Here is a 26,527-nt window from a genome sequence, read left to right as displayed (position 1 = left end):
GTGAGGCACAGAGCATGGAGAGCCGAGCGCATCGGCGCATTGGGCCATCGCGTTGCTGTCAGGGCCTCGGCGACGGAGAGCGGGGCCGAGGAGGACGAGGCCGGGGCGGCGTTCAAGTGGAAGTGGAACATAGACGGAGGGGAGCTCTTCGAGGAATGCCTAGGCTAGGACGCAAGCGTCCGTCGCCTTTTTCAAACTCGGGTCCCACTCCGCTACGCTCCGACCCGAATTTGGAGGGCCATGAAGTTTAAGGTTTTGCTGCGCAAAAGGGGCGGGGCGCGGGCGCGCGCGGCAGGCCGACAGCTCTTTTTGGAGATCAGACATTTCGATGGTTCATGCTTTCTATGTCTGTCTATCCTGCTTCCATGACACGCCACGCGGTGGTTGGTGGGAGCTGGTGGAGCTGTCAGCTGATCGATCCAAGCGGGTGGGGAGTGGGGGGCATGGCTGGGCATGCAGGTCCGCCAGTCCGCCCGGCCTCTGATGACGTGGTGCTGCCGCTGCATTCGCTGAAGAAGAGAGGTGCGACTTGATTGGAGGCGCTGGAGGCGACGGCGCTAGCGAAGGGAGGTTGGGCCGGGCCGTGAGAGGGGCTGATGGCGCTGGCCAGCGCGGGGTGTGAGATGTCATCGTCGTCGTATACTGCTGGCCCTCGCCCTCAGTTGCCGGGGCTGTGGGTTGCAGAATTGGCGTCTGTGGCGTCTACGCAGGCTCTGCAGCGTGATGGCTGGCGGGACTGCGAGGCCGGCGGCAGCGGAAGGAGAGGCTGGGCACGAGCCAGGAACAGGCTGGCCAGGTCCGCAGGTGGCTGCGCTCGGGCGAGGCGCGCGCGCGCATGGCAGGCCGAGCAGGCTCGGCATATGGTGAACCCGCGATGTCGCGATGCCGGGTCCCGCTTTCCGCGACCATTTCGTCCGTCCAATCGAAGGAAGCGCCGGATCGCCCATGTTTAGCGTTTGCCAAACTTGCCCCGACGTTCTTCGTCCGAGATTCCGTGGTTTTTGCACGGTATTCGGATTTTCGCTATTTGGTCGTCTCGTGTGGGGGTGTGTGTATTGCGGGATTAGTCAATTGTCAAACCTGGTACCGCCGCGTCGGCGACCTTAGGGGACCCCTAGGGTTCTGAGGGCCGGATTTTTTAAGACCTTTTAAGAAACGAGGAGGTTTGGGGGCTTAACTTGCCATTTAAGAGATTGCAGGCACGGGGGGTCCCTCTTTTAAGACCGTTTAAGAAAATCGGCCTCGCCGGCACGCGTCGCTGGGTTCCGCGCCGTTTTCTCCAATACTGCCGTTATTAGGCACAAACCCGCCTCTGAAGACACATCTGTAAGTCTGGTGCACTGGCAGGAGCCATACTCGCATAGGGGACGCGTGCCAGCTGACTGTAGCCAGCTTCCCGGCCTCCGGCGTCTACCGGGAGCCTCCCGGACCATCGACCTCGGGAGCTCTCCCGCACCGTTTAAGCGTTTAAGACCGTTTAAGGAATTGGCGGCCCAGCAGCTCTTAAAACTTGCCATGGCAAGTTTTAAGCCGTTTAAGCCGCAGGCGCCCCAGGGCCCACCCTTTTAAGCCTAGGGGTCCCCTAAGTCGGCGACGCGGGCGCCTTGCGGGCAGAGCCCTTAGCCACCCTTTGTCTTGCGCGGTCATAAACAAATGCACGTACACCTGCTCCGCAGGATATGAATATGCGAAAGATTGGCACACAGCTGTGACCTACTCTAATGTGTCGACACATATAGGTTATAGCGCGCAAAAGCTGGTGAAGCCCGCGCAGCGTGGAGGAGATCAAAGCAGTTCATTTGCGGTCCATTGCCGCTTCCGCAGGAGCAACGCGACGGCGAGAAAAACGCCGCCGACGGCGGCGGCGGCGGCGGCAGCAGCGGCAGAGTCTCCTCGCAAGCTCCGAGTCGCGGGGAGCGCTCCAGCGTTCACGAGCGACGGCAGCCACGACGGCGGCGCGGCTTCCCCTTCGAGCGACGAGCCGTCGGCAAGGGCGACGACGCCGCGCGAGCCGGGGTGGTGGAAGGAATAGCGAGGCGACGGGAGGATGGCCGCCCAGCGGCCAAGCGACCCTCCAGGGATGCGCTCGAACGGCGAGAACCAGCTGGAGGGCGCGATGGGCGGCGAGGGCGGCGGCGCCGGCCTGGGCGGAGGTGGAGTGCAAGTGTTGCAGGTCAGGTTGTTGAGCGGGCAGCCGTCCAGGGAGTCGACCTTGTACAGCCTGGCGGGGCGCGAACCGGAGTCGACGGGAGGCTTGGCAGCAGCCGCGGGGTGGAGGCTCGGTCACCCCTGCCAGCCCTCGTACACGCTGTCGTACTTTTTGCTGAACTTGAATGTCTTCGTGCAGGGCTGGTCGGGCCCGTGCTCGAACACACAGTCCACGCACGGCCAGCCTGAGCTCTCGCCGTAGAGCGCCTGCACGACATGCGACGGCGAGTTCACGTAGAGGTCGCGGTCGCACGCGCACGCCAGAGCGAGCCCGACCATCGGCGGAGGCAGCTTCTCCACCACCCCACACAGGTCGTGCCGCCTGCATGCGCCGTCCTGGGCGTCGACGACGCACTCGCCCGACCAAACGGACGGCGGGTTGCCGATGCCGCACCACCGGCTCCCTGTGAGGCCATACTCGATGTCGCGCACCCACTGGGGCGCGTAGCCGTTCTTCTCCTCCGGAGGTGCGCCGTAGGAGGCGCCGAGGTGCGGCATAAGGCGAGCCGCGGCCATGGTTTCAACTCCGTGCCCGGCTGCACGCGGCGCGCTCAATCGATTCCCCTCCCAAAACGCGCGGCATGAAAAAGAATTTTATCGTGCTTTAAATAGCGGCTCTTTAAAATCCCTGTGTGGTGGCGGCGTGCCGTCCTCCCATCCCTCCCTTGGGTTGTCCGTTTTCTTTCTTTCTTTCTAAATAGCGGCTGGTGCGTGCGTGTACTTTCCACAGCTGGTCCACACTCCTTAGAGCTAGTGCTCCAACTCCTCCCCCCCCCCCCCCTGATTTCCGTACCACCTTACTCTGACTTCGTCTTCGCGTGCTCCCCTACGAGAATGACGCGATCTATCAACTTTGGCAGCGCGGCTGCGCCGGCCGCGAGCAGCGAATGCCTCATGGCCGCCTCCCAGCGTGCGGCCGGATCGGAGCCGAGAACGCCGCACACGAGCTCAACCAGGAGGAACAGCGCCACAACCAGCACCGGGAGCACGCGCGCCCGCTCCGAGGCCTCTCGGCTCAGGTTCTTGACTAGCTTGTCCTTCTCAGCCTCGAGCACTGCGATGTTTTGAGCCAGCTCGCGGTTCTTTAGCTGCAGCTCCGCACTGGTCACGGCCGCACCTCCGCTGCCACCGCCGCCACCCCACTTGGGGGACCTGAGGGGCGACTTCTTGTCGCCTGGCGATTTGCCCTTTTGCAGCTGTAGAAGCAGGCCTCGGGTGATGTCGCCTACGAGACATGCGAGCGGACGTGTCATGGACGCGTCCCTGACATGACGGCGAGAAGGCCATCTCGTGCTCGCCAAAGCGATACCCCGAACCTCCGTCGTCACGGCCTGCAAACTCGCTCCAGGTCATTTGCTTCCGCTGCACGTGCGAGAGCCCCCGATCGACGGCCGCCTCAATCTGCATTGCGGTGGGCTGCCGCGTGAGCGCGCCGCGTGATTCGCCCGCCGTGTTGCCCTCGCCGGCGAGCACGTCGGGGAGATCTGCGATGGCGCCGTGGCGGATGGTGGGGACTGGGGTATCATCGTCAAAGAAAATCCTCTGGAAGGCCGTCCAGCATCCACCCTCGCCACCGCTCTCCATGGTCAGCCGATTGTCCTCGGCCTGCGTGGCCGCCGAGTGGAAGGAGATGGAGAGCGTCTTGGTATCTGCCTCGAGCTGTATCGTCAGCACGTCGTCCTCTGCCACGCCGATGTCAGGCACGAGCGCGTCCAGCACCCGATCTGCGTCGGCCTTGTGCTCTGCGTCGCACCGGGATTTGAAGGCATCCTCGAACCCCTTGACGAGCTTGTTTTTGGGGAGGGCGCGGCAAAAGACGAGCCGGAACGTCTTCTTGAAGGAGCCGCCCACAAATTGGGCGAAAAACTCGGGCCCGACGGCGAGCAGCTCGTCGTGGCTCTGCCCCGCGAACCTTGGCAGGAGGGCCGCACGGCATCCTGCGCTCTCGACATAGAGACCAAGCGCGTAGACGTGGATCTTGACGAACGCGACCGAGACGACACGGTCGCCCCTGCCGATGAGAACATCGCCCGAGGGCAGCCGCGGAGCGTGGGGCTTGGCTGCCATTGTGCCGTCCGCGTTGCACAGGCGGGTTGCAGCTACGAGCGGACGGACGAGTTTCGCAAAAAATCCGAGCAGGACAAGAATTTTACCACGCAGCTCCCTCGCACGACACTGGGCACGGGACTGGCACGCACTGGCAATAACACAGGTACACTACGGAAGAGAATTTGTTTTTGAGCTAGCCTTCGCGCTTATGAAACAAGCGCAAGGCGGACACACGGACACACACATGCATCGCTCTCGGGCCCCCACAGACATCCCACACACCCGCCGCCCCCGCGCGCGCCGGCCGGGAGAATAAATAAATAAAACGGACTTCAAGGCTGGGTCGAGGACAGACTCCCCACCTTTGCAGGATTTTGCAAAAGAAAGAAAGAAAACACACAACCCAAGGGAGGGATGGGAGAACGGCACGCCGCCACCACACAGGGATTTTAAGGAGAGGTGTGTGGTGCGCTAGCCGTCGCCCACCCTGGGGAGTCTGCCTCTTCGTATCTCTTTTCGCAGTCTCTCGCCGCTTCTCGCTGCAACCTTCATGCCACCTCGCGGCCGTCCCACTCTCGTCGGTCTCTCCCTTGTCACTTCCTCCTCTGTCGCGTCGTTCTCTTCTGCCTCGTCCTGCGACGCCGCCGCCTGCCGGTCCCTTGTTCTCGCGGCTTCTTTCGCCTTGCGCAACTCCGTCCTCCTCGCGGCGTATCCTGGCCCCTCGAGTCTATCAAGCTCCCCTCGCGCAAGGACCACATTTCTGACTCCCACTCCGATCATTTGCCTACACGTCATGTTGTTGCTCAGGTCCACTCTCTCTTCGAACACTCGTGCCTCTACGGATGATGCCGGCGCTGGGGTCCCCTTCGGGTGCATCGTGACATCTGACAACTGAATTTCCACTGGTTCGTCCTCCTCCGAGTCATCTTCCCCGTCCTCCTTCCGCTCGGCCCTTCGCTCGGTACGTTCGGTGTGGCTCACCCTCCATGCCGTGAACAGGCGCTTTGCAAAAGCGAGGGCGGCTGGCCGACTGCATTTGTTTTCTGATCGCCCAACAAGGCCCGCCCGCTCAGCTTGGCCGGTTGCGCTCCGAGCAGCAGACAGCGGACGGGGGTATTCCCAATTCACCGGCCGTCAGCGACGTTGTTCGCAAAACAATGCTGCGCCTCGACTCTCAACAGTGTTCCGAATGTGAGCCGCCGCCACCGCGCGCGCCCGTGTTGCCGCCCATGTGCTTGCCTGACGCTTGCTGCGGCCCCGCAGTGCTATACGTCGGCTTCAACCAGGACAATGGCTGCTTCGCGTGCGGGACGGACTCGGGCTTCCGCATCTTCAACTGCGACCCCTTCCGACAGACCTACCGCAGAGGTGCGCGCCTCACAGTTATCCGCCTCACGCGTTCCTCCTCGGATCCACACACACCGGAGCCGCACGCGCGACGTGAGCTGGCCGGTCGTGCCGCAGACTTTACCAACGGCGGGATTGGGATCGTCGAGATGCTCTTCCGCTGCAACATCCTCGCCCTCGTCGGCGGCGGCCGCAACCCGCGCTACCCGCCCAACAAGGTCATGATCTGGGACGACCACCAAAACCGCTGCATCGGCGAGCCGTGCCTGGTGTGGGGGGTCAAGGAGGCGGAGGCGGACTCGATCCCGAGCCCTGGCTTCTCTAGGCGAGCTCTCCTTCCGGTCGGAGGTCAAGGCGGTCCGCATGAGCCGCGAGCGAGTCGTGGTTGTCCTCGAGTACCGGATCTACGTGTACAACTTTGCAGGAGGGCGACCATATCTCGGCTGCACCTCGGCTATACCTCACCTCGGCTATACCTCCGTGCACATCTTTGCAGACCTGAACCTGCTGCACACGATTGAGACAATCTCGAACCCGCGCGGGCTCTGCTCGCTCTGCGCGGACTCGCGCGCGTGCGTCATCGCCTGCTGCGGGCTGCAAAAGGGTCACGTGCGCGCCGAGCTCTTCGACATCACTCGCACGACCCTCATCTCCGCGCACGAGGCGTCGCTCTCCTGCATCGCCCTCAGCTCGTATGCAATGCGACATCACACACTCTGGTGTAACATCATAGGCCTCGCTCTCCTGCATCGCCCTCAACCCGGACGGGACGCGGCTCGCCACGGCGTCGGAGCGAGGCACGCTGGCGCGGGGGGTGCGGGCACGCGTCCCCTTCCGGTCTCGGACACGTCCGCGACACGTCCCGCATAGGCACGCTGGTGCGGGTCTGGGACACCCGCTCGGGGCAGCGGCTGATGGAGCTGCGACGTGGCGCCGAGCCCGCCGCCATCCAAGTACACCGGCGTGGTCCCTCCGGAGCTGTGAACGGCGTCTCTTCACACCTGCAGCTGTGAACAGTGCATGAACTTCCACGCCGACTCGAGCTGGCTGCTCGTCGGCTCGGACCACGGCACCATACACGTCTTCAAGCTGCAGGAGGGCGGCCGTCTCTCGGCTGCATCTCTCGACTGTCTCTCGGCTGTCTCTCGGCTGTCTCTCGGCTGTCTCTCGGCTGTCTCTCACACCACGCCGCCATACACGGCTGCAGGAGGGCGACGCCGACCAGGCGCCCGAGCTCACCCCGCCGGTGCCCGCCACTACGCTCGCCTACCCGTCCGACACGCCGGACAACCCTCGGTCGAGCCTCCCCTTCCTCGGCGACATCTCCCCCCCCCCCCCCCTTTCCCCCATCCCCCCCCCCCCCCTCTCCCGAGCAGGTCGAGCCTCTCCTTCCTCGGCTCGCTGCTGCCAAAGTCGCTCGTGCCAACCTACATCCAGTCCCAGTGGAGCTTTGCGCAGTTCCGGATGCCAGGCGCTCCCCGCCCCGCCCCGCCCCAACAACCCCGCCCCACCCCACCCCTCCCAACCACCTCGCCCCATCCCGGCCCACCCCGCCCCGCCCCAACCACCCCGCCCCGCCCCGCCCCGCCCTCTCCTCCCGCCCCTCCACTGAGCCGCACTCCCCCCCTCCCTTCTCGCGGCCCTTCCTCTTCGCGCTTGCCCTCACCGCCCCGCCCTCCCCCACGCGCGCCGCCGCGACGTCTTCCCCCTCCCCCAGTGCGGACGGTGTGCTCACGGCGGCGAGCCTCTCTAGGCTCCGAGCGCGCGCTGACCCGCACGATCTGCGCCTTTGCTCCGGAGAACACAAACTCCTTCCTCGTCGTCTCGGCCGACGGCACCTTTTACAAGTGCGGCTTCGACCCCATCCGCGGCGGCGAGTGCTACCGCGAGGACTGGCAGAGGTTTCTGATGCCAGAGGATGATGAGTGATCACGCAGGCCCTCTCCTCTCACGCCTCCCGACCTTGTCACTACACGAGCCGCCCGCGGCCAACCCTAGCTCGCCAGATCCAGGCGGTGCGCGTGCACTCGAGGACATGTAGGCGTCTCTGGGAGGCTCCGTGCCGCGCTAGGCACCAGCCGGGAGGGCGCGAGAGCGAGAGCCAGCGAGCAGTGACACTCGGATTGCAGCTGGTAGGAGCGAGACAGACGGTGCGTGTCAACGAATGGCTCTCATGCCAATAAAAAATGACAGACCCGACGAGCTATGTTCTCTCTCAGACCACGATCCACCGCCGCGCGCCCGTCAGCGTCACTCGCGAGTCTCGACACGTCTATCTCGTGTCTCTCGCGCGTCATACACGATCTCAGTCTCACCCCGCCGCCCGCGTGCCGCGTCAGCGACAATTCCAAAAATCCAAACGCGAAACGGCGCGTCACGCGTCGTTGTTGCAACCCCCGTTGCAACACCGCGCGATAGTCCCGTGCCCAGTGTTGTTTTAGTCACTTCGTTCTCCATTTTTTTAGTTCTTTTTCTGAGAGAGAGATTTTAGCAATACCAAACAAATCTAACACTCACACGTCATTTGGGGCCTGGAGCCCTGTTCACGCGCGCGCGAGACGTGCAGACAGGGTTGCCAGGTGAGAGCGAATGGCGCGGTTTTTCTGTTTTTCTGTGTTCGTGGCAGAAAAGAAAGAAAACAGGCATGCCAAACGAGGGATGGGAGGAGGACAGGCTCCCCACCTGCACGAGCAGGATTTCGGAAGGACGATCAGGGACACAGGGGAACGGGAGTGGGGAGCGCCAAAGAGAGAGAGAAAGAAAGAAGAGATTCAACCCAAACGAGGGATGGGGGAGGAGGACCGGGTCCACACCTGCACGAGCAGGATTTTGGAAGGACGACCAGGGGCACAGGTGGGGCTCTCCTCCTCCTCACTAGCGTGGGGAGCGCCAGTGCGCACGACGCGCACAATTCTTTTTCTCAGCGAGTCGGACGCCGAGCCTGGGGCTGCTCGCTCCGAGCGATGGCGATGGTGCGCTCGCTGCGTAGCGGCATGTTTTCTTGCAGCCCCGCCCGAGCCCGCCCCTCCCCCGCCTCCGCAGCTCCGCCAAAACTTCCAGAGCTTCCTCACGGGCGGTGTCGTCGCGCTCGCTTTTGGCTACTACCGCGTGCACCAGGACATCTACGTTGCGGCGGGAGCAGTAGACGCGCGGATCGAAGCGCTCGGCAGCGAGACCGTCAGCTCCGTCGCTGCGATGCAGAAGCGGGTAAAGGCACTCGAGCAAGAAGTGGCCGCGCTCAAAGCGCTGAAAGGATAGTTTGTGGGTGTTCGTGCGTCGGTGCTCTGCTGAAACGGGGGGCTGCGCTTCGGAGCGTTGGTCGTGTTTGAATACGGCGCTTTGCGCCTAGATTTTTTTCAACCGCGACTCTCGTACATATCCCTCTCTCCAGACTCTCGGTCTCATTGGACGAACTCTCTCTGCTCCCTCTCGGCTCTCTCTCTCTCAGCTCTCTCTCCATGGTTTTGTCAGACGGTGTCAGAGTACTGTGAGGGGCGCGAGGACGAGGACGAGCAGCCGGCGAGGCGCCGGCCCCTCGACGCACGCCCCATGCATTCAGCGCCTGCCCTGCCGCCGCGGGTCCTCCCCGCGGTCACGGGTCGCTGCTGCTGCCAGCTCCGCCCGAGGTGTCGGTCGCGGAGCCCGATCCGCGGACGGCGACGAGCTCGAGCAAGTTGGTGAGCCTCGTCTTTGCCATCGTGAAGCAGTGCACCACCTCTGCGCGGTGGATCTCCGACACGTCCTTCTCGAGCATCTCGGACAGCTGCTCTGTCTGCTGCTCGAGCTCGGTCTGGTTCATCTCAAAGTGCGTGCGGAAGTTGCCGCCCTGCGGCAAGTAGAAGGCGTAGACGTACCTGCGCGGCGAGAAGGGGGGTTCGGAGCGGTGCCCGGGCAGGGGCCGGGGCCGGGGCCGGGGGGGGGAGGGGGAAGGACGCACGTGTACTGCAGTGCGTACCGGCACTCGTACAGCGCCTCGTTTGCATCCTTCAGGTAGGTGCAGTCGATCCACCTGTGCGCGAGGCGGAGGGGCGTGGAGGGTGGCGTGTGTGTGTGTGTGTGTGTGTGTGTGTGTGTGTGTGTGTTCGGTGGTGGTGGTGGTGGGGGGGGCGGAGCGGCTGCCGCGGGGCGGCGACGCGGCGCGCGCACGTCTTGTCGCCCTGCTTCTCCATCTCCTTGATCTTCTCCTCCATCTTTGCCCTCGCCTCGACCTCAAACTTGAGCGAGTTGTGGTGGTTTGTGAAGCGGGTGTAGTAGTGCAGGTACCGCTCGAGGGCGGCGCGCGACGAGTCCTTCTTCTTGGCCTCGGGGTTCTCCTTCTCCTTTTCCGGGTCGTACCGGTTGCACGAGTAGTACGAGCCTGCGCGGTGGATACGCCAACTTCAGGGCGGGAATACGGTGTTGTGCAGCGTATTCAGAGCACCGCGTGAGTACGAGGGAGGCGAATACAGTGAATACGGCCGACAACGCTTTACAGTGGAATCCATGTCCTCTCGAGCGCGAGTTGGGAGACAAGGAGACGTGTTCTGCATCTAGGTAGTCGAGCCCGAGTGGTCCTTCCACGGGCCGAGGCAGACCCAGCAAAACTCAAACTTGCAAGAGGAGTTCTTGCACGTCATGTGGTTGCAGCCGCCATTCTTCTCGATCGAGGTGGCGCACTTGGGGCACGCCTTTGTGTTGGACATCAGCCAGTTGTACGTCTCCGAGTCGTCGCGGCACTTGACCATCCACTTGGCCAGCTCCTCGCACGAGCACGGCGCGTGGTCCTCGTCGTTGCACTTGAAGCAGAAGCGCTGCCCGCACGAGCACTTGACGCCGAGGTGCCCCTTTGGCGCGCGGATCGCGTTGCCGCACCCGGCAGCCGTGCACCACTTGAGGTTTGGGTTGTCGTCGACGTAAGACCGCTCGATGCGCCGCGCCTTGTCAAAGATGGCGCGCTTGTCGGCCGGCAGCGCGAGCGAGTGCACCAGCCGCTCCGAGACCACCAGCGAGCACTGCCGCCGCGCCGCCACGCCGGCGGTCAGCAGAGCGCGCGCGAGCCGTGCGGGCAGCAGAGAGCGCGGGCTGCGGGAGCGCGCGCGCAGGCGGGCCTCGGCTGAGCGGGGCTGGGCACACCTCGGGCTTTGGGCACGTAGCAAAGACGCAGTTGTAGCCCTCGTCGGTGATCTTGTGGGCCAGGAAGGTGGTGTAGCACGTGTTGCAAAACTGGTGCCCGCAGCCGAGCGCAGAGTAGTCGGCCGACGTCTCGTAGCATATCAAGCACTGCACGTCCGGCAGCGACCCGCGCGGCTGAGACGTGCCGCCGACGGCCACAGCGCCGTCGGCGTGGACGATCTCGAGGTTCTCGCCCTGGTGGATGCCCGCGCGCTTGAGTACCTTGTCTGCGTCGCAAAGGTACTCTGCGCGCGGGTGGCAGGCCGCTGTGAGCGCAAGGCTAGAAGGCACGCCTCCGCGGCTGGCGCTTCCTCGCCTTCGGTGAGCTTCTCGCGGTTCCAGCGGAACTGGCGCATCAGGATGCTGGCCACCTCCTCGCTGCAGCATAATAGCTCCCTCACCTCATCGACCTCCTTCTGCGCGAGCGCGAGGCACTCGGAGGCGTCGAGCACGGTGAAGGTCTGCGTCTGCTGCCGAATGGGCTCCGAGTCGAAGATCTCCTCCTCGGGATCCGAGGTGTCCTCCTGGGAGCAGGACATCTCGTCGTACCCATCAGAGCTGCCTGCCTCGCTCATCTCCAGGCGGCCGGGTCCAGCCTGAGAGGCGGTCTCACAATAAGAAATCGCCGTGCGCCTGGAGGAGGGCGCACTTCTACTCACACCACATGCTGGGGGGGGGGGGGTCCGACCCCCCCCAGAGGCTTCACCACATTTGGTGCGTGGGAAAATTCGGATTGCGGCGGCGTGAAAGGGCCGCTCGGCTGGCTGGGCTGGGTTCCGGCTCCTAGCCAGATAGGGGGTCTGTTGACCCCCGTGACACCCTATGCAATAGGTAGGTAGGTCCAGTTTTGACCGCCCCAGAGGGAGGCGGGCCGCCCTGCAACACGTAGGTACCCCCCTATTTTCGCTGCGCGGCCTGGGGATAGGTAGGTAGGTAGGGCTTTTTGATTGGTGCGCGAGATCCCCTACCTATCTAAGCCTGACGCCCGATGGCGGCGCCAGGCGCGACATCGCACTCCAACGCGCAGCGCTCTCGGATCAAGCGTTGGCACGAGCGTAACCACCCCTGACTCACAAGAAGAAATCGCCGTGCGCCTGCGCGTCCGGTCTGTGTGCCGTGTTCCTCCCCCCCTCCTGAGTATGGGGGCTCCGTTTATCATTCATCCTCCTTCCTGGGTCTTCCTGGGTCCTTTCCCTCAGATCCGCGCCGAACTGTGATCTGTGGATGGAGAGACCAGGAGACCACATCCGACGTAAAGGCAGCGGCAACCGCAGGAGAGCTCAGCACAGCGACACGCCCAGGCTGTGCGAGATCTTAGCGACGCCGATGCTTCCTTGGTATGCGGTGTTGTCAATATCTGGCCATGCTGTGCCGCCGTGGTAGACCGCAACATTGCAGTCGCCGCCGTGAGTGTCGCAGTTGTCATAGAACTCGACGAGGTCGACCTGGTTGATGTTGGTGTTGTTGCACTCCACCGAAAGCGCGTCGCAACTCACCGATTTAGAAGGGGAAGCCCCGCCCAGGTACAGAGAGTTGCTGGAGTCCACAAACGCGACCACCTTGGCGAGCAAAAGCTTTTGTTGCACGTCGTCTATTGCACCTGCCACCCAAAAGTGCGCGGACGTGGATGATCCGCCGTTGTAGGAGAACTGCCCGGCGCCGGTAGACACCGCACGCCCCTCGAGCTGATCGAGCGTATACACTCCGAGACCTTGTACGAAGTTCTCACGCCAGTAGGCCTGCAGCTTGACTGCTGTCACACTCACGATGCTTGCGTCCAGGGGTGGGTGCCAGTCCTGGGATAAGGTCCTTGGATCCGCCGGGCAGTTGCTTCCCATTTGCGCTAACGTGCACAGATAGGTGTGTGTGGCCTCCAGATCTGCGTTTGTGATGTCGCTGATCACGACACAGTCAGTGCACTCGTCCGCCAGACGCCGCCCGGGAGTCTCAAACGCGGCCGTGGGGGCTGGGGCGAGGGCGGCGTCCGGGGCGTCCGTATGAGGGAGAAGCGAAGACGCACTGGCGGGGACCGTGGCGAAGCGGGAGAAGGCAAAGCGGGTTTCGAAGGCCGATGAGACCTCGTACATATGCGCCTCTCCATCGATGGCGCCCTCGGCCATCGACTCGGTTCGGATGTGGCCCGAGGCGGGGTAGACGTCTTTCCGGCCGAGGCGGGGCAGGCCGACGGTCGCAAAGGACTGGCCCACCAGCCCGTGCGGCAGGCTTGCTGCGGTCGCACTGCCCTTGGCGCTCAGCGAAATGTCGAGCCGGTGCTCTGGGCCCGAGACACGGTCGTTGACGTGGTTGCCGTGCACTTGGATGACCCAGTCGCGGGTGGTCCACGTGGCGGTCGAGTAGCCGACGACGAACGACATCTCCTCGCACGTCTTGCGGCCTCCCTGCCCGAGCTTGAAGTAGTGTCCCCCGCAGGTACCATTGACGACGCGCCAGCCGGTGTTAAACTCGTTCAGCTCGGCCGCCCAGAAGGACACGTTGGCAAACTTCCTTTTGGGCAAACTGACTGCAGTCAGGTGCGCCTCGGTCATGAAGGAGCCGTCGACAGTGAGTTTCCCGCCGTGCATCTTGAAGGTCGAGTCCTCCGTCTTGATGTTGAGGGCGAGGCCTGGCGCGGAGAGGAAGTTATACAGCGCGTTGTGGCGGCCTCGAAAGTCGGCGCTCCCACCAAAGGCAAAGCGGAGGTGCGGGTCTTGGTCCGCACAGGCCGCTGATATTGGATTGGTGGCGCTGCAGTGATTGACCAACAGGAACGACATAATGCCGCCCAAGAGCGGGGCTGGCAGCCGGGAGGCGGCCGCGGCAACCGCACGCGCGGGCGTCGCCCTCGTTTGTACTGTTGCTCTGGGAAAGCTCGCGCGCCAGCGCGCACCACCCTCAATCGGTAAATTGGCCAAAAGACTTGTGCCTGCGACCACCCCGAGTTGCGTCCCGCTTCTGACACCAGAAAGGCACCGGCTGCGAAAGCCAAGCTGCTCCTATGGGGTGTCACATGGCGTGGGGCCCCGGGGGCGACGGGCCCTGGAGATATCTCCGTCCGGGGTGCAGTCAGTGAGTGGAAGGAAGCCGCGGACTCTCGCAGCGCCCCTAGCAAGCAGACAGACCTGCCTGCCTGCCCTGCGATCGATCCGTCTGTCTGTCTCTCCCCTCGGAATAACATGAACTCGATCGGAGTGTAGGCCCAGCCCATCAGAGAATCGAGGGATCGAGGCCACTGGCCTCTGCTCCCGCCTGGGATCGCCCATTGCGACCCAGAGGCAGAGCTATGAGAGACATCGCGAAAACCGCGCCAAAATGCAAAGTCGTGCTGCCGATAAGTTCGCCCGACGGCGGCGCGGCGTGCAATAATTGCAAATAGGAAACCGCGCCAGACCGGCGGCGCTGAAGTGGAACGGCGCCTCGCACGGCGGACACCAGCAATATTAATAATTGATTGACTTGAGCCGCCAGTCATTGATTGATTGATTGATTGGTAGTTTGCCGCCCCCTGGATGGATGATGACGGCAAAGCAACTCGAATAATAATAGCCATTGCTCCCTCAGTGTAAACGACTGTGAATATCGAACTCCCCCATTCACACCTACTCACCGTGGCCAACTGGGGTCAAGCCTGCACCATGACGATGGCGAGCCTAGTAATGCATTTCGTTTCATCCTGATTTTGGGACCAGCCCTCCAACGCGAATAAGCCTCGTCGGGCGCGGGCCGGGCAGAATGCGTGCAGTCGTTCTCGCCGTCGTGCTCCAAATGACGACCGTGATAGGTACGTGCACCATTGACAACGATTTGACGACGTGGATCGAAACTGAGGTGGATGCAGACGACCACAAAGCGTTCTGTCATTGCGTGGGTGCGGCTGCAAACTTCTTCAACTACGATCAAGCCTATGCGATTTGCAATGTCGGGGATCCACCGGAGCAGAGTTCGTGCGGTACAAACAAAGGTTGCCCCGCCCCACACCTAATCGACCAAAACAAGATGACGTTCGCACAGTGTGAGGCGCAGTGCAGCCGGCTGGTGGCGCGGATTCCCAGGGACGGTGCCGACCTGGCATTCGTGTACAACATCAATGACAACGAACTGTGTCTGGAGGACTACCCTGAAATATGGGTTGCGAGTGAGCAGACCGTCAATAACGACCTGGGAGGTGAAGAACAGGCAGAAGAGTATAAGGCGTTCTGTTCCTGCGTGGCCAGCGACCGCACGAGTGCACTCGCGATTTGCAATTCCGGAGATCCACCGGAGCAGAGTTCATGCACAACTATTCAGAGTTCATGTGCAGTTCGCCTCGAGAAGGACAAGACGACATATGCCCAGTGTGAGGCGGAGTGCAATTCGTACGGGAACGGGATGCGGGTCCCAGCGGACAGCGCCGATGCGGCAGCCGTGTACCGCAGGAAGTGCAGGGCTGAATACGAGGAAATCTGGATTGCGAGCAGCAGCTGCGCCGCGCTGTCCCCCCCTGCCCCCCCGCCAGCTGCGACGGGCAAGGTCGCTCGCGACCCGCACGTCAATTTCGCGTCTGGAGGCTCCGCCGACTTCCGCGGCCGCCACGGCGCGCTATACAACTTTTTATCCGCGCCGGGCATCTCAGTCAACGTCAAGACGGAGGAGGCGCTCTCGTCTTGGTAGTCTTAGGCAATATTAGTTCAGATCTGACCCCTATCCACGCCCAAGCGACCAGGCGCTCTTCTTCGCGCACCACGGCCTTCTCACAGTCAACGGCACCTTCTTGACGGAGGCGCACATCACAGCACAGCTCTCCCCGCGGAAGCTCGCCACCGCCTCGTTCTGGGCATCAGAGCTCGACCCCAACAACTTTGGCTGGCGCGTGGTCAACGGCAGCTGCGTCGGCCGCCCCTTCAAGTTCGGGCTCCACGGCAAGAAGGACTGCTTCGGCCTCAAGATGGCGATGGACTACTCGAGCGCCACCTTTGAGCTGGGCAACTGGACCGTGGCGGTGAAGGGCATGCCGTCCTGCGACACCGGCCATGACTGCCTCATCAAGGGACCAGCGCACCGGATCGATGTGAGCTTCACTGCGAGAGGTGACGCACCGGCTCGCGACAGGCCGCACGGCATCATCGGCACGCGGCTACTGCTGCCGTCGCCGGACGCAGCAGAGAAGTGCCTCGCCGCGCCTGACGCACTCGTTTGCCAGTAGGCCAGTCCTTTGCCACGCCGTCCCTGAAGCGCAACGGCAAGCAAGACCACTACCCAGTTGCTGGAGATTATACCACCTCCGCCCAGGCAGAGGGCGCCATAGTTGGCAAGGCGTCGGATTATGAGGCGCAGAGCGCGCACGCCACCGAGTTTCTCTACTCGCGCTTCGACGCTCCAAAGATCGAGCCCGCGTCGGCAGACGCCGCCAGGAGCACCACGGACGTACTTGACGCGTCATCCGTCGAGCGCGTCGCCGAACCCCCCGCCGAGTTGGATCGGCGCCTTCTCCCCGAGCACACGAGCACGTGATTGCGATCCGCCGCGGGCTGGCCGAGGCGCGCAGGGGCGAGAGACTCGCACCTGCCGGCGCATCGCCTTCTTTAGAGTGACACCCAGCGAGGGGCAGACCTCTCAATGATGAACGAGCCATGGCGCCAGACAGGCGAGTTCACACCGTCCCAAATGGGACGTAATATCGCGCCATGAGCGCGCCTGGGCGCGAGAGCGGAGCACGCTTTAATGAGCATTACTCTATCCACGATAGCACCTATATTATTCCTGTCGACGCCAGAACGGCGTCTTATTTCGGGATTGCGGTAGTATCCGCGCTCTTTTGGTGTTCCGACGGTCTATTCTTGTACTATCTGTAACAAGCAACTGACTCCCACCGCGCGCCGCGCGGCTCACTCTCTCGCTACCACCGACACCCGTGCGTGTCGCACACTATTTTCTTGCATCTTGGTGCTCGACACGTGTGCCGATGAGAGAGGCGGTTCCTTTTTTTTCTTTCCGGGCGCCAAGCCAGGGAGGCGGTGTGTGAAGGGGGCGGGTCTGAAAGCGGTGTGTGTTTCGCCGCACCGCCAGGACCTCTTGGCCTCATCGCCGCGGAGCTGCAAGCAGGGGGCGACGAAGGCTTACCGCCTTCCCAGCCCCCCGCCTCGGCACACCCCGGCAGCCACTGTGTGCCGCTCGAGCCCGCTAAATGTGCCGTGTTCCAGGGAGGAGGGCGCACTTCTAACTTCACACCACATGCTAGGGGGGGGGTCCGACCCCCCCCAGAGGCTTCACCACATTTGGTGCGTGGGAAAATTCGGATTGCGGCGGCGTGAAAGGGCCGCTCGGCTGGCTGGGCTGGGTTCCGGCTCCTAGCCAGATAGGGGGTCTGTTGACCCCCGTGACACCCTATGCAATAGGTGGGTAGGTCCGGTTTTGACCGCCCAGAGGGCCGCCCTGCAACACGTAGGTACCCCCCTATTTTCGCTGCGCGGCCTGGGGATAGGTAGCCAGGTAGCGCGGGGAGATCCCCTATCTGAGCCTCCGATGGTAGTCTTGACATCTAGCACTCCAACGCGCAGCGCTCTCGACGCGCCGTCGGGCGTGCGCTGCGCACTCTGGCATTGGGAGCCGCCCACGGCCGCCGTCGGCCTGGTGGTTTTGTTCCACGGCATGGGCTCGCACGCTCGCTTTCCGTCGACTTCGCTCGCGGCGGAGGTGCTCTCCGCTGGTGGGTTCGCCGTGTGCTCGCCCGACATGCCGGGCCACGGCGAGAGCGACGGCCTGCGCGGCTTCCTGCTCTCGAGCGAGGCTCTCGAGGAGGACGGCGAGGCGTTCGCAAGAGAGGCACGGCGGCTGAAGCCGGGCCTGCCGCTCTTCCTCGCCGGCAGCTCGATGGGCGGCGCCATTGCCTTTCGCGTCGCGCAGCGGTGAGCTCACAACAGACACCGTCCGAGCCCGATGCACGCCAGGCGTCTCATTCCTCAACTACCGACTCGCTCTGTCGCGAAAGGCTCGACGGTGTGAGCGGTCTCGTCCTCCTTGCGCCGATGCTCGCGCCTCCGGCGTCGGCCGCCGCCGCATACCTCCTCGCCGCCCTGTCGTACCCGCCTCCTCTCTGCGGGCATGCGCTCCTGTCGTGAGAGCAGCGTCTCTTCACACCCCGCGCCTCTGTGCACAGGTACACGCCCCTCTGCCGGCTGCCGCTCATCCCGTCGTCCGCGACCGACAATGCAAAGCAGTACTCGGACGAGGCCATCATCAAGCGGGTCGACGCGGACCACCTCTCCTACAAGGCGAGATACAGCCGAGATGCAGCCGAGATGCAGCCGAGATACAGCCGAGATATGGTCGAGATGTGGTCGCTCTCCTACAAGGCGAGGCTCGACCCCGGCAGTCAGTCAGTCTTGCACACGTCCTAGCGCGGGGCACACGCGGAACATACACGGGGCAGCAGCTGCGGGGCAGGCACGCGAGGCGGGTTGTGGGCGGGTTGTGCGATCTCGGGAGAGATTTAGATCCTGGCCGCCCCTCCTATCCCGGACCCGGCTCACTCACTCTCGGCGGCGGCGGTCCGTCTTTGGTCCCCGCGGGAAGCCCCGCGCAGAGGACAACAACGTCTGTCCCACACGCGCACAGACGCGCGCATACACAGCTCGGGTTCCCTCCGGTGGGATGTCACCCCGCGAATCGGCTAAGCTCTCTCCCGCCCGCCTGCAGGGGGCGCTGCGCGTCGGCAGCGCGAGCGCGTGCGTCTCGCTCGGTCCGCGCGCTCTCTTCTCCCTCCCTCCCCCCTCTCCCTTCCTCCCTCCGCGCGCTCTCCCTGCTTCGGGCCGGTCTCCCGGCTCCCGGCCCGCTTTGCCCGGGAGTGAGAGCGCGGGCCGGCTCATCTCGGCTAAAGCCTCTTGGCCGGGCGCATCTCCGCACAGGCGCCGCCTGTGAGGCGACCCTCCCCGGCCTGGCCTGCCCCTTCTTCTGCCTCCTCGCCGACCGCGAGCTGGTGCTGAGCGAGGCGGCGCGCGAGGCGGCCGAGAGGCTCTGCGAGGTGGCGGCGACGCCCGCGGCTGACCGCACGCTGAAGCGGTACGACGCGCTGCACGCGCTCCTCTGCGAGCCGGAGCCACTGCGCTCGACCATCGCGGGGGACATCCTAGCGTGGATGCGCCGGTACGCAGCCGGAGAGTCGACGTGAGCGGTCGACGTGAGCGGCCGACACACGCAGGGGCGGACTTTTGGAAATCCAACATGCCACGAGGGCGGAAACTTCAAGAATTTACTAGCGACACCCCAAGTTCACAGCCTTGTTATTGAGAAGAAAATACCTCCTATGGCGCTGTGCGCTGGTCGGCTGTGAGAGGTTGAGGTGCGACTGCGAGCCCTGGAGGCCCTGTTCACACCGGGGGTCCCGTACCATGCGGAATCGACCCTATCCAGTGCTCAAGTGCTCAAGAGTTCACAGACCTTGTTATTGACAAGATTATGACAAGAAAATACGTCCTATGGCGCTGTGCGCTGGTCTATGAGAGGTTTTGAGAGGTGCGAGCCCTGGAGGCCCTGGGGATGGGGGGAGACTACCCGCGGGCCTAGAAGGCCCGCGCGCAGGGGGGTGGGAAATTGAGATTGAACATTCTGTTCAGCGTGTGGATTACTTGTCCGATGTCGCGCGTAGCTCGGGTCGTACAAGTACTCACCGGTCTCAGCGGCATTGCCATGGTAGGCCAGGCCCACCTTATACCCCAGCGCAGCGCGAGGAGCCTGCATATGCTCGCGCAACCCCACCTTGGAAGGCAACTCGCCGCGAGGCCAGCCCTCCTCCAGGAGGACCTGCTTGCGGCACGCTGCAGACGAGGGGTTGAGTGAGGAGGTCGTAGTCGCCAAGGTCTTCTGCCTCCCAGGGCGGAAGGCCCGGGCGCGCGGGCCCGCCCAACGCAAGACGGCTGGGCGAGGGAGCGCGCGGCGGAGCAGCGAGCTGAGGAGGTTGTACTCTCTGCTCGCAGGGTCGAACTCACGAGTGCCGATAGACCGCTGCCAGGCTCCAAAAACGTCTAGCGCCTGGTGGTCGTCGGGCGGGGGCCGAGTACCGATAGTTCATTCACAGAAAAACACAAACAACCCCGGACCCAAGACGCACAAGCACAGACAGTCGAGAAGGGAGAGAGACAGCAACGACAGTCAGAAGTCAGCGCTGGGTCCCAGGATAGAGTTCACAGCCTTGTTATTGAGAAGAAAATACGTCCTTATATGGCGCTGTGCGCCGGTTCACAGCCGTGTTATGGAGAAGAAAATACGTTGACAGCCACGCGATTATTATTTTCCTTTTTGCCACGGTGTACCCTGTCGGCAACCGGAGCAGCAAAATATTTGTTTCACCGTGGTCACTCTCCTCGCTGTTCGCTCCGGTCACGAGCGTGTTGGCGCAACGCGCCTCCGCGGTCCGCGCTCCGGACGCGGGACGGTGCCACCCGCCTCACGCTCTCCACCGGCGCCTCTGCGTCTGCCGCGCAGCGCGCATTGCGCGGGTGGGCACGCTGTCGCCGCTCGGCGTGCTCAGCCGACGTGGGAGTGCCCGACGACATTCCACCCCACCTCGGCGACGTACGGGATGTTGGGCATGATGATGAGCCCCTTGGCGTTCATCTCCGCCATCTCAGCAGCCGTCGGCTCCGCAGGCAGCATGCCGCCCGCGCGCAGGGCGTCGATGGCGGTCGTGATCTTCTCCGCGCCGCCCTCGGGTGCCGAGAACGTGCCGATTGGAGCACAGAAATCGACGCCTGAGGACCCGTCGTCGTTGTCCCACATGCCGAGCTTCTTCTCGCCTGAGAAGTGCGGCGCGTCCTGCTCGCCCGCCACTCCGAGGATGTAGAAGGGGAGCTCCTGGCCGTAGCCCTCGAACTTGGTCACGAAGTCAATCTCGAGCTCGAGCGGGTAGCGCTTTCGGTACAGCGAGCACAACTGGGCGTGCAGCTCGCGCTGGTGACGCCAGGATGGGAGGTCCGCCGCGTCCACAGGCTCGGCACCGAAGCCGCGGACGCAGAGCGTGAGCGCTTTCTCGGGCGCGTCCTCGGCCGGCGCGTCCTCGACCTCACCGGCCTGCGCCGGCTCCGCTGTCGCCTCCTTCTTGACCGCCGCCGCCGCCTTCTCAACGAGGGACTTGAGCGTCGGCGCCTTGACCGGCATCAGCGAGTGGAAGACCATCTTGAGCAGCTCCGGCTTGCCGTCCAGCAGGCGCAGCGGGCTCCCGGGGATACCGACGCCCGCCGACATCACGAGCAGTGAGCGCTGGACACGATGCATCTTGAGCCAAAAGTCGAGCCGGTTGTTGAGGTCCTCGAGACTCACCGCGCCATCGTCCTCCTCATCGTCCGACCCACCGAGGACGAAGGTGTGTTGGAACATGCCCTCATCTTGGCGCTCCAGGTAACGATTCTCAACGTCAGCCGCAAGCTTATTCACGAGCGTGTCGAGCACTTCCTGCGAAAGACGCGCGCCGAAGCGCAGCGTGCCGCAGGAGCCCACACGCCCATGGGCCGACAGCCGGGAGTGAGTGAGCTTTGAGCTTCCAAGCCCCAATACGGGCTGAGCACTCACTCAGAGCGATGTTGGCTCAGGCGACCCTCAACCCCATCCTGTTGACGGTTGATAGGAAGGGGCAACCCCACCTGTATGTGGTGTGATTTCGAGGAAAACTGTAAACTCGGCGTTGCGAGCTCGCGGCGCCCCGTTTTCGGGCTCCGGGGGCGCGGGGTGGGCACCGTACCCCGGGTCAGGTCAGCCCTTTAGTTTATATTCGGGGCCTATTCACAGGCTCGCGCGTGATCACGAAGATAACCTGGAAGAGCCCTGCCGCCAATCAGTAACCAGCCTCCGGCGGGGCCCCCCGCTACCATCCAAACCCGAGTACCCGTCTACTATCATAGATAGAGGGCTCAAGTGTGACATAAGTCCGCACACACATACGGCGTATCATACGACATACACACATAGACATACACAAAGCAACTCTCACGACTCACGGGCACCGGGTGGAGCGGCGGCGGCGGCGGCAGCAGCACGCGCGGGCGGACGGATTCGGACGGGGCGGAGCAGCGACCGCCTGGGCGGCCGCTGCTCTGTCTGCCAGAGCGCGCGCCGTCTGCGCAGCTCGAGCGCCGTCAGGTGCACAGGGAAGCGTGGCGGCGCGGGGACGCGCGGCGGCGGTGGCGAGCAGGCGAGCGGCCCGCGCGCGGCGAGGCGGACAGGTGATCGGCAGGCGGGTGATGGGCCGCAGAGTGACCGCGCCCAGCGATTGGAGCGAGCCGATCGTCGCTCGGCCGCAGCTGACCTCGAAGGCGTGCGGAGCGCGACTGTCGGTGTCGGAGGGCGGCCGTCATGTGGCGAGGAGGGAGGACGACAAGTGCGCGGTGTACGGGTCGCTCTTCATCGGCCAGTCGAGCGGCACTCAAGTCGAGCTCGAAGGAAAGCATGACGGGTTTGAGCTCGGCACTTCGAACGCCCGTGAATCTGCTTTGGCGCCAAAGCTTGTGACGAGGTTTGCCACGAAGGGGGCCCTCTGCTAAATGGGGTTATGGGGGCGGAAAAAGAATCCTCGCGGAATTATTATGTTTTCGTAAACGTAGTCGTGGCCCCCCGCTACGTCGCACGAGTGCAACCGGGTAGCGGGGGGCTAAAAATCGCTTCGCCTGCGGCGCGCTCTTGCTTGCGCTCCTTCCTCGGTGCTCGGAGGACCTCGAGCTCTTTGAGGGCGAGCGAGGGGCGGAGCGGGTGGTGCGAGCGGAGTTTCCCAGCGGCATGGCGTGGCTCTTTGAGGGCGAGAAAGGTGCGGAGGAGCGGATGGTGCGCGACGAGGGCTAGCTCAGGCCGGAGCGGGGCGGGGCGCGGGATGCTCCACAAAGAAGAAAAGGGGCTAAAAATGACAAATTAAAAGTTTTCAAAGGGGTGAATCCAGCTCCCATCCCTCCATTCGGTTGTCGTGTCCGTCCTTTTCTTTGTGTACCGTGTTAGTGCCAGTGCGCGCCAGTCCCGTGCCCAGTGTCGTGCGAGGGAATTTCGTTGTAAAATTCTTTCTATCGCGGAAGCCGTCGGGCGTCGTCTGCGCCTTGTCTTGCGTGTGAATCGTGCATGTGCAACCGCCTTTTGTCGTGAAATTCTATCGCAGGTTGAATGCGCATTCGCCATCGCGAGCCTAGAGCGCAGCGCGAACTCGCCGTCTGACTCGCCGTCTGAGCCTAGCGCAGCGCGAACTCGCTCTGAGCCTAGCGCAGCGCATCGGACATCACCATTTTGGCTCACCAACAAGCCCTCCGCGCCCCCACGCCTTGGCGAAAAACTTTTTGTTTGGGCGCCGGCACTCTCCGGGCCGCCACACATGCCGGCCACCAAGCGACTGTCGATCTCAGGGTTCCACCGCCTCGTCTCCCTGTCTGAGCCGGCGGGCGGCGAGGAGGCGCTGCCGCGTGGACCGTCTGGCGACGTGGGCCGGCGGTCGGTGCGTGCCGGGAAACTTCTGAGACTGAGTAGTGAGTTCTGTCTGTCTGCAAAAAGGATACGTTGACTCCAACGTCAAGAAGAGTCACCGCGCATTGCACACACGCGGCTGCACGCACACACACACACACCACGAAGTGTGATCGCTCAACGCTGCCCCAAAACGTGCGCCATGCAAAGACCGCGAGAACCCCCCCCCTCTCCCACCCCTATCATACTGGACCGCTCACAGTCACGACAGCGAGCCGTACCCGTCTGCGTGGTACCCGTCGTCAGAGCCGTCATCTGACCGGGCCTCCCGCTCGGTGGCATCGCCATCATCGAGGTCCGAGCGCTCCCCCATCGTCGTCTCGGAGCCCGAGTCACACGCATCGCGCCACTCGCTTGCGCCCCGCTCCAGTCGCTCGAGACCGACACAGCTCCGAGAGCCGCCGCCCGAACCGGCGCTGTCCTCGAGGCCGGCCGTCTGCGACGGCCCGCCCGCGAAGCAGAGCCCGAGGGAGCGCTGCACGGGGCGGCGCTTCCGGTCGGCGGCGGCGACACAGGAGCTCGACTCGTCGGCCTCGTCGCGGCTTCGCAGCTGCTCTTGGAGTGCACGCCGCAACGCCGCCAAGGCTGGCCCCAGGCAGTAGTCGGCCGCGGCGAGCGCGGAAGCCGCTTGCTGCTCGCTGACGCCGCGCACGATCCTCCGTGCCTTGCTGATCAGATCGCTCACCTCCTCGGCACTCTTTCCCTGCCGTGGCCGCTTCGGCGCTGGCTCTGGAGCGAGCGCAGAGTGTTCCACGCCGGGCTCGCCGGACGACCGCGCACCAAGTGAAGCTGCCGCCGGAGGCGAATGGGCGAGTGGCCCCACGGCACTCGGGGAGAGGGCCCCGCCACGATCGACGCCACGCGATGCAGACGCAGCGACCTTGGAGCAGAGAGTGTCACTCCGGCTCGCCTTGCGCGGCATCAGCGAGAAGTCCAACCGCAGGGCGTCAAAGTCTGGCCAAATGGCGCCCGCAACCGCGGCCTCGCTCTTGAGCCGATCGATCAGCTCCCGCTCCGCGGCGCTCAGACCGATCGTGCGGCGTGGCGGATGCACCACCGCAACCGCTTCTCGTGCCAAATCCGGCGGCGTAATGCAGTCGGGGTGCTGCGACGAGGGTCTCGGCACGACCGTCCTGGGCGTGGACGGGAGGGTTGCCTTTGGCTGTACGGCCGCCGCTTGTGATGGCACGCGGTCGATGCCCATCCAGGGCGACTGCTGCGACTGCGACTGCTGCTCTGTCTGCGACTCGACGTTGCCGTTTGAGAAGCCAAACGAAGCCGGTGCATCAGCGGCCGCCAAGCTCTGGCTGCACGCCGCTCCGCCGTCGGCCAGCCAGCCGGGAGGCGCCTGGGTCTCGTCCTGCGACTCGGCAGGCGCGACGTTGGCAGCGAACAACCCCACGATGGGATCGTCGGGCGCCGAAAGACCGTCGGACCTTATCAACGCCATGAGCTCGAGGGCAAGGTCCTCCTTCTTCCCGCCCCGCTGGATCGAGTGGCGTCGCAGAATGAAGCTCAGCTCCTTCTTCGAGAAGGTGGAGGCGAGCGACTGGGCCGTGTACACGTTGAGCCACGAAAACCGGCGGTGAAGGTCCGTGTAGCACAGCTCCGGGGCGGCGGGCGGCGGGCGCGGCGTCTGTGGCGGCGGCGGGCGCGGCGGCTGCGGCGGCTGCTGTGGTGGTGGGTGGAGCTGCGACGGCGCGCGAGGAGGGTGGCCCGGCGGCGGCGGCGATGGCTGATGATGCCGAGTCGGCTGCAGCAGCGCCGGCGTTGACGGCGGCAGCAGCGCGGGCCGGCTCACAGGATCCACCAGCTTCCAGTCACGCATGCCCGGCGCCTTGAGGCTGGCGAAGAGGTCGAAGACGCTTTCCTTTCCCTGGCTGGGCTCGGTTGCCGGCTTGACCAGGCCAAACACGCGTGGCATTCTTGTGACGACAAGCCGCCGTGAAGGCCGAGACACCTTCAAAAAATATCGAACAGTGAAGTCGGGAGGAGGGAGACGGAGAGACGGAGAGACGGAGCGACGGAGAGAGCGAGCGAGCGAGCGAGCGAGCGAGAGTGAGTGAGTGAGTGAGTGAGTGAGTGAGAGAGAGAGAGAGAGAGAGAGAGAGAGAGAGAGAGAGAGAGACGGGGGGAGAGAGAGAGAGAGAGAGAGAGAGAGAGAGAGAGACGGGGAGAGAGAGAGAGAGAAAGAGAGAGAGAGAGAGAAGAGACACACGGAGAGAGAGAGAGCGAGGGAGGGAGTAGTGGTTTTGTACCGAATGAATCAACGCGCCCACGCGCCCGGACATGCCCGCCGTCACGCTCGTCCTGGCCCCTGCCCCCTCGACATGAACATAAGTACTGTGGGGCACAAGTGACGCACCAGCACAACGTTCATGCAGTCTCAGCCTCAGTCAATGACGCTCTTTCTCACTCCAAGCTTCCCGCTCCATGCCGGCGCCGGCGGTGGCGCCGCCTCGACCAGATTCTTCCTCCGGTTGCTGAGGAAGGACATCGTGGAGGCCCAGCACACGTCAAGCGCGTAGCTCGTGCTCAGCCGCAGGTGTGCAGGAACCCGCCAGAAGATGAGCGTCATCGCGGGCACCCACAAGCTGCACCCCGCGGCGACGGCGTCTGCGTACCCTTCCCGCAGCGTCTGCACCGCCTTCTCGGCCCCCACTTGCGGCGTGAGCGAGACGAGGTGGAAGCCCGTGATGTCGACCGTGCTGATGGCAAGGTTGTAGCAGAGGACCTTGGCTGCCACCGACTTGGCGCCGCTCGTCCCAAACGTGCGCTCGACACCGCCCATGAACGGCGTCCAGAAGAATAGCGCCGCCGGCGCGTACCACGCGCACACACAGGCGGTGCGCTTTGCGTCAAGCGCGCCGAGCCCATCGGCGCCCTCGATCAGCTGCGCGCCGACATCGCCGGCGCCGCCGAGCGTGGTGGCGGCCATAACGTTCAGTGCGGACGGGTTCCGCTCCCCCCACGCCGAGAACGCCCGCAGCGAGCCTCGCAAGAGCACAGCCATCGTCGACGTCGCTTTGCGTCGACGTCCGCCCGCCAATCAAACTCGGACGTCCCTCCCTCGATGCGAGAGAATTTTGTGCCTAGAGAAATGTGCTGTAATAGACACTGATCACACACACGGGTGGGACAGGGTGTGTCACCGCAACGAAGCACGAGCGCGTGCTTGACAGGGCGACAGCGCAGCGCTCTGCCGTCCGCGGAGAGAACGGCGAAGGGACGGCAGCTGCGCAATGTGAACAGTTTGTACATGTACATGCAATGACGTAATGAGAGTACCGGGGCCCGAGGAATGGAT

General features: G+C 63.9%; 7 protein-coding genes across 7 annotated transcripts; 3 read left to right on the top strand and 4 right to left on the bottom strand.

The window, feature by feature from the left end:
- Positions 1-3,005: 3,005 nt before the first annotated feature.
- Positions 3,006-4,275, bottom strand: EMIHUDRAFT_462318 (hypothetical protein; the record flags this gene model as incomplete). Its single annotated transcript, XM_005790625.1, has 2 exons — positions 3,006-3,433; positions 3,525-4,275. 2 exons carry the CDS (start codon positions 4,273-4,275, stop codon positions 3,006-3,008), a joined length of 1,179 nt encoding a protein of 392 aa, XP_005790682.1.
- Positions 4,276-5,486: 1,211 nt separating this feature from the next.
- EMIHUDRAFT_426412 (hypothetical protein) lies at positions 5,487-7,796 on the top strand (the record flags this gene model as incomplete). The annotated part of the gene is made up of 8 exons (XM_005790624.1): positions 5,487-5,625; positions 5,722-5,873; positions 5,935-6,325; positions 6,475-6,557; positions 6,622-6,702; positions 6,815-6,900; positions 6,981-7,075; positions 7,358-7,796. The coding sequence occupies 8 exons, from the start codon at positions 5,487-5,489 to the stop codon at positions 7,531-7,533; spliced, it is 1,203 nt and encodes a 400-aa protein (XP_005790681.1). The 3' UTR covers positions 7,534-7,796.
- A 771-nt stretch (positions 7,797-8,567) lies between these two features.
- Positions 8,568-8,862, top strand: EMIHUDRAFT_200807 (hypothetical protein; the record flags this gene model as incomplete). Its single annotated transcript, XM_005790623.1, has 2 exons — positions 8,568-8,576; positions 8,647-8,862. 2 exons carry the CDS (start codon positions 8,568-8,570, stop codon positions 8,860-8,862), a joined length of 225 nt encoding a protein of 74 aa, XP_005790680.1.
- Positions 8,863-8,928: 66 nt separating this feature from the next.
- EMIHUDRAFT_415010 (hypothetical protein) lies at positions 8,929-11,356 on the bottom strand. The gene is made up of 6 exons (XM_005790622.1): positions 11,072-11,356; positions 10,717-11,000; positions 10,165-10,595; positions 9,751-9,981; positions 9,542-9,613; positions 8,929-9,458 (listed from the first exon to the last, which is right to left on the bottom strand). The coding sequence occupies exons 1-6, from the start codon at positions 11,328-11,330 to the stop codon at positions 9,197-9,199; spliced, it is 1,539 nt and encodes a 512-aa protein (XP_005790679.1). The 5' UTR covers positions 11,331-11,356; the 3' UTR covers positions 8,929-9,196.
- A 5,897-nt stretch (positions 11,357-17,253) lies between these two features.
- On the top strand, positions 17,254-18,976 carry EMIHUDRAFT_449059 (hypothetical protein; the record flags this gene model as incomplete). The annotated part of the gene is made up of 5 exons (XM_005790621.1): positions 17,254-17,636; positions 17,720-17,809; positions 17,888-17,975; positions 18,427-18,469; positions 18,636-18,976. 5 exons carry the CDS (start codon positions 17,254-17,256, stop codon positions 18,896-18,898), a joined length of 867 nt encoding a protein of 288 aa, XP_005790678.1. The 3' UTR covers positions 18,899-18,976.
- Positions 18,977-23,422: 4,446 nt separating this feature from the next.
- On the bottom strand, positions 23,423-25,144 carry EMIHUDRAFT_200800 (hypothetical protein; the record flags this gene model as incomplete). The annotated part of the gene is made up of 2 exons (XM_005790620.1): positions 23,423-24,769; positions 25,022-25,144. The coding sequence occupies 2 exons, from the start codon at positions 25,142-25,144 to the stop codon at positions 23,423-23,425; spliced, it is 1,470 nt and encodes a 489-aa protein (XP_005790677.1).
- Positions 25,145-25,612: 468 nt separating this feature from the next.
- On the bottom strand, positions 25,613-26,233 carry EMIHUDRAFT_200799 (hypothetical protein; the record flags this gene model as incomplete). The annotated part of the gene is made up of 1 exon (XM_005790619.1): positions 25,613-26,233. The coding sequence occupies one exon, from the start codon at positions 26,231-26,233 to the stop codon at positions 25,613-25,615; it is 621 nt and encodes a 206-aa protein (XP_005790676.1).
- Between the last annotated feature and the right edge of the window lie 294 nt (positions 26,234-26,527).

The sequence above is a fragment of the Emiliania huxleyi genome (assembly GCF_000372725.1).
Source record: "Emiliania huxleyi CCMP1516 chromosome Unknown EMIHUscaffold_12, whole genome shotgun sequence".
Classification (NCBI taxonomy): domain Eukaryota; phylum Haptophyta; order Isochrysidales; family Noelaerhabdaceae; genus Emiliania; species Emiliania huxleyi.
This window is presented reverse-complemented; position numbering and strand designations above follow the sequence as displayed.

Bases quoted from the DNA above. Each gene is read 5' to 3' on its own strand.
- EMIHUDRAFT_415010 (XM_005790622.1), bottom strand. From the start codon at position 11,330: ATGAGCGAGGCAGGCAGCTCTGATGGGTACGACGAGATGTCCTGCTCC. The intron at 9,982-10,164 runs GTGGAAGGACCA...CCCGCCCTGAAG, and splicing joins TGCTGGGTCTGCCTCGGCCC to TTGGCGTATCCACCGCGCAG. The intron at 9,459-9,541 runs GTGCGTCCTTCC...CTCGCCGCGCAG, and splicing joins CGGTACGCACTGCAGTACAC to GTACGTCTACGCCTTCTACT.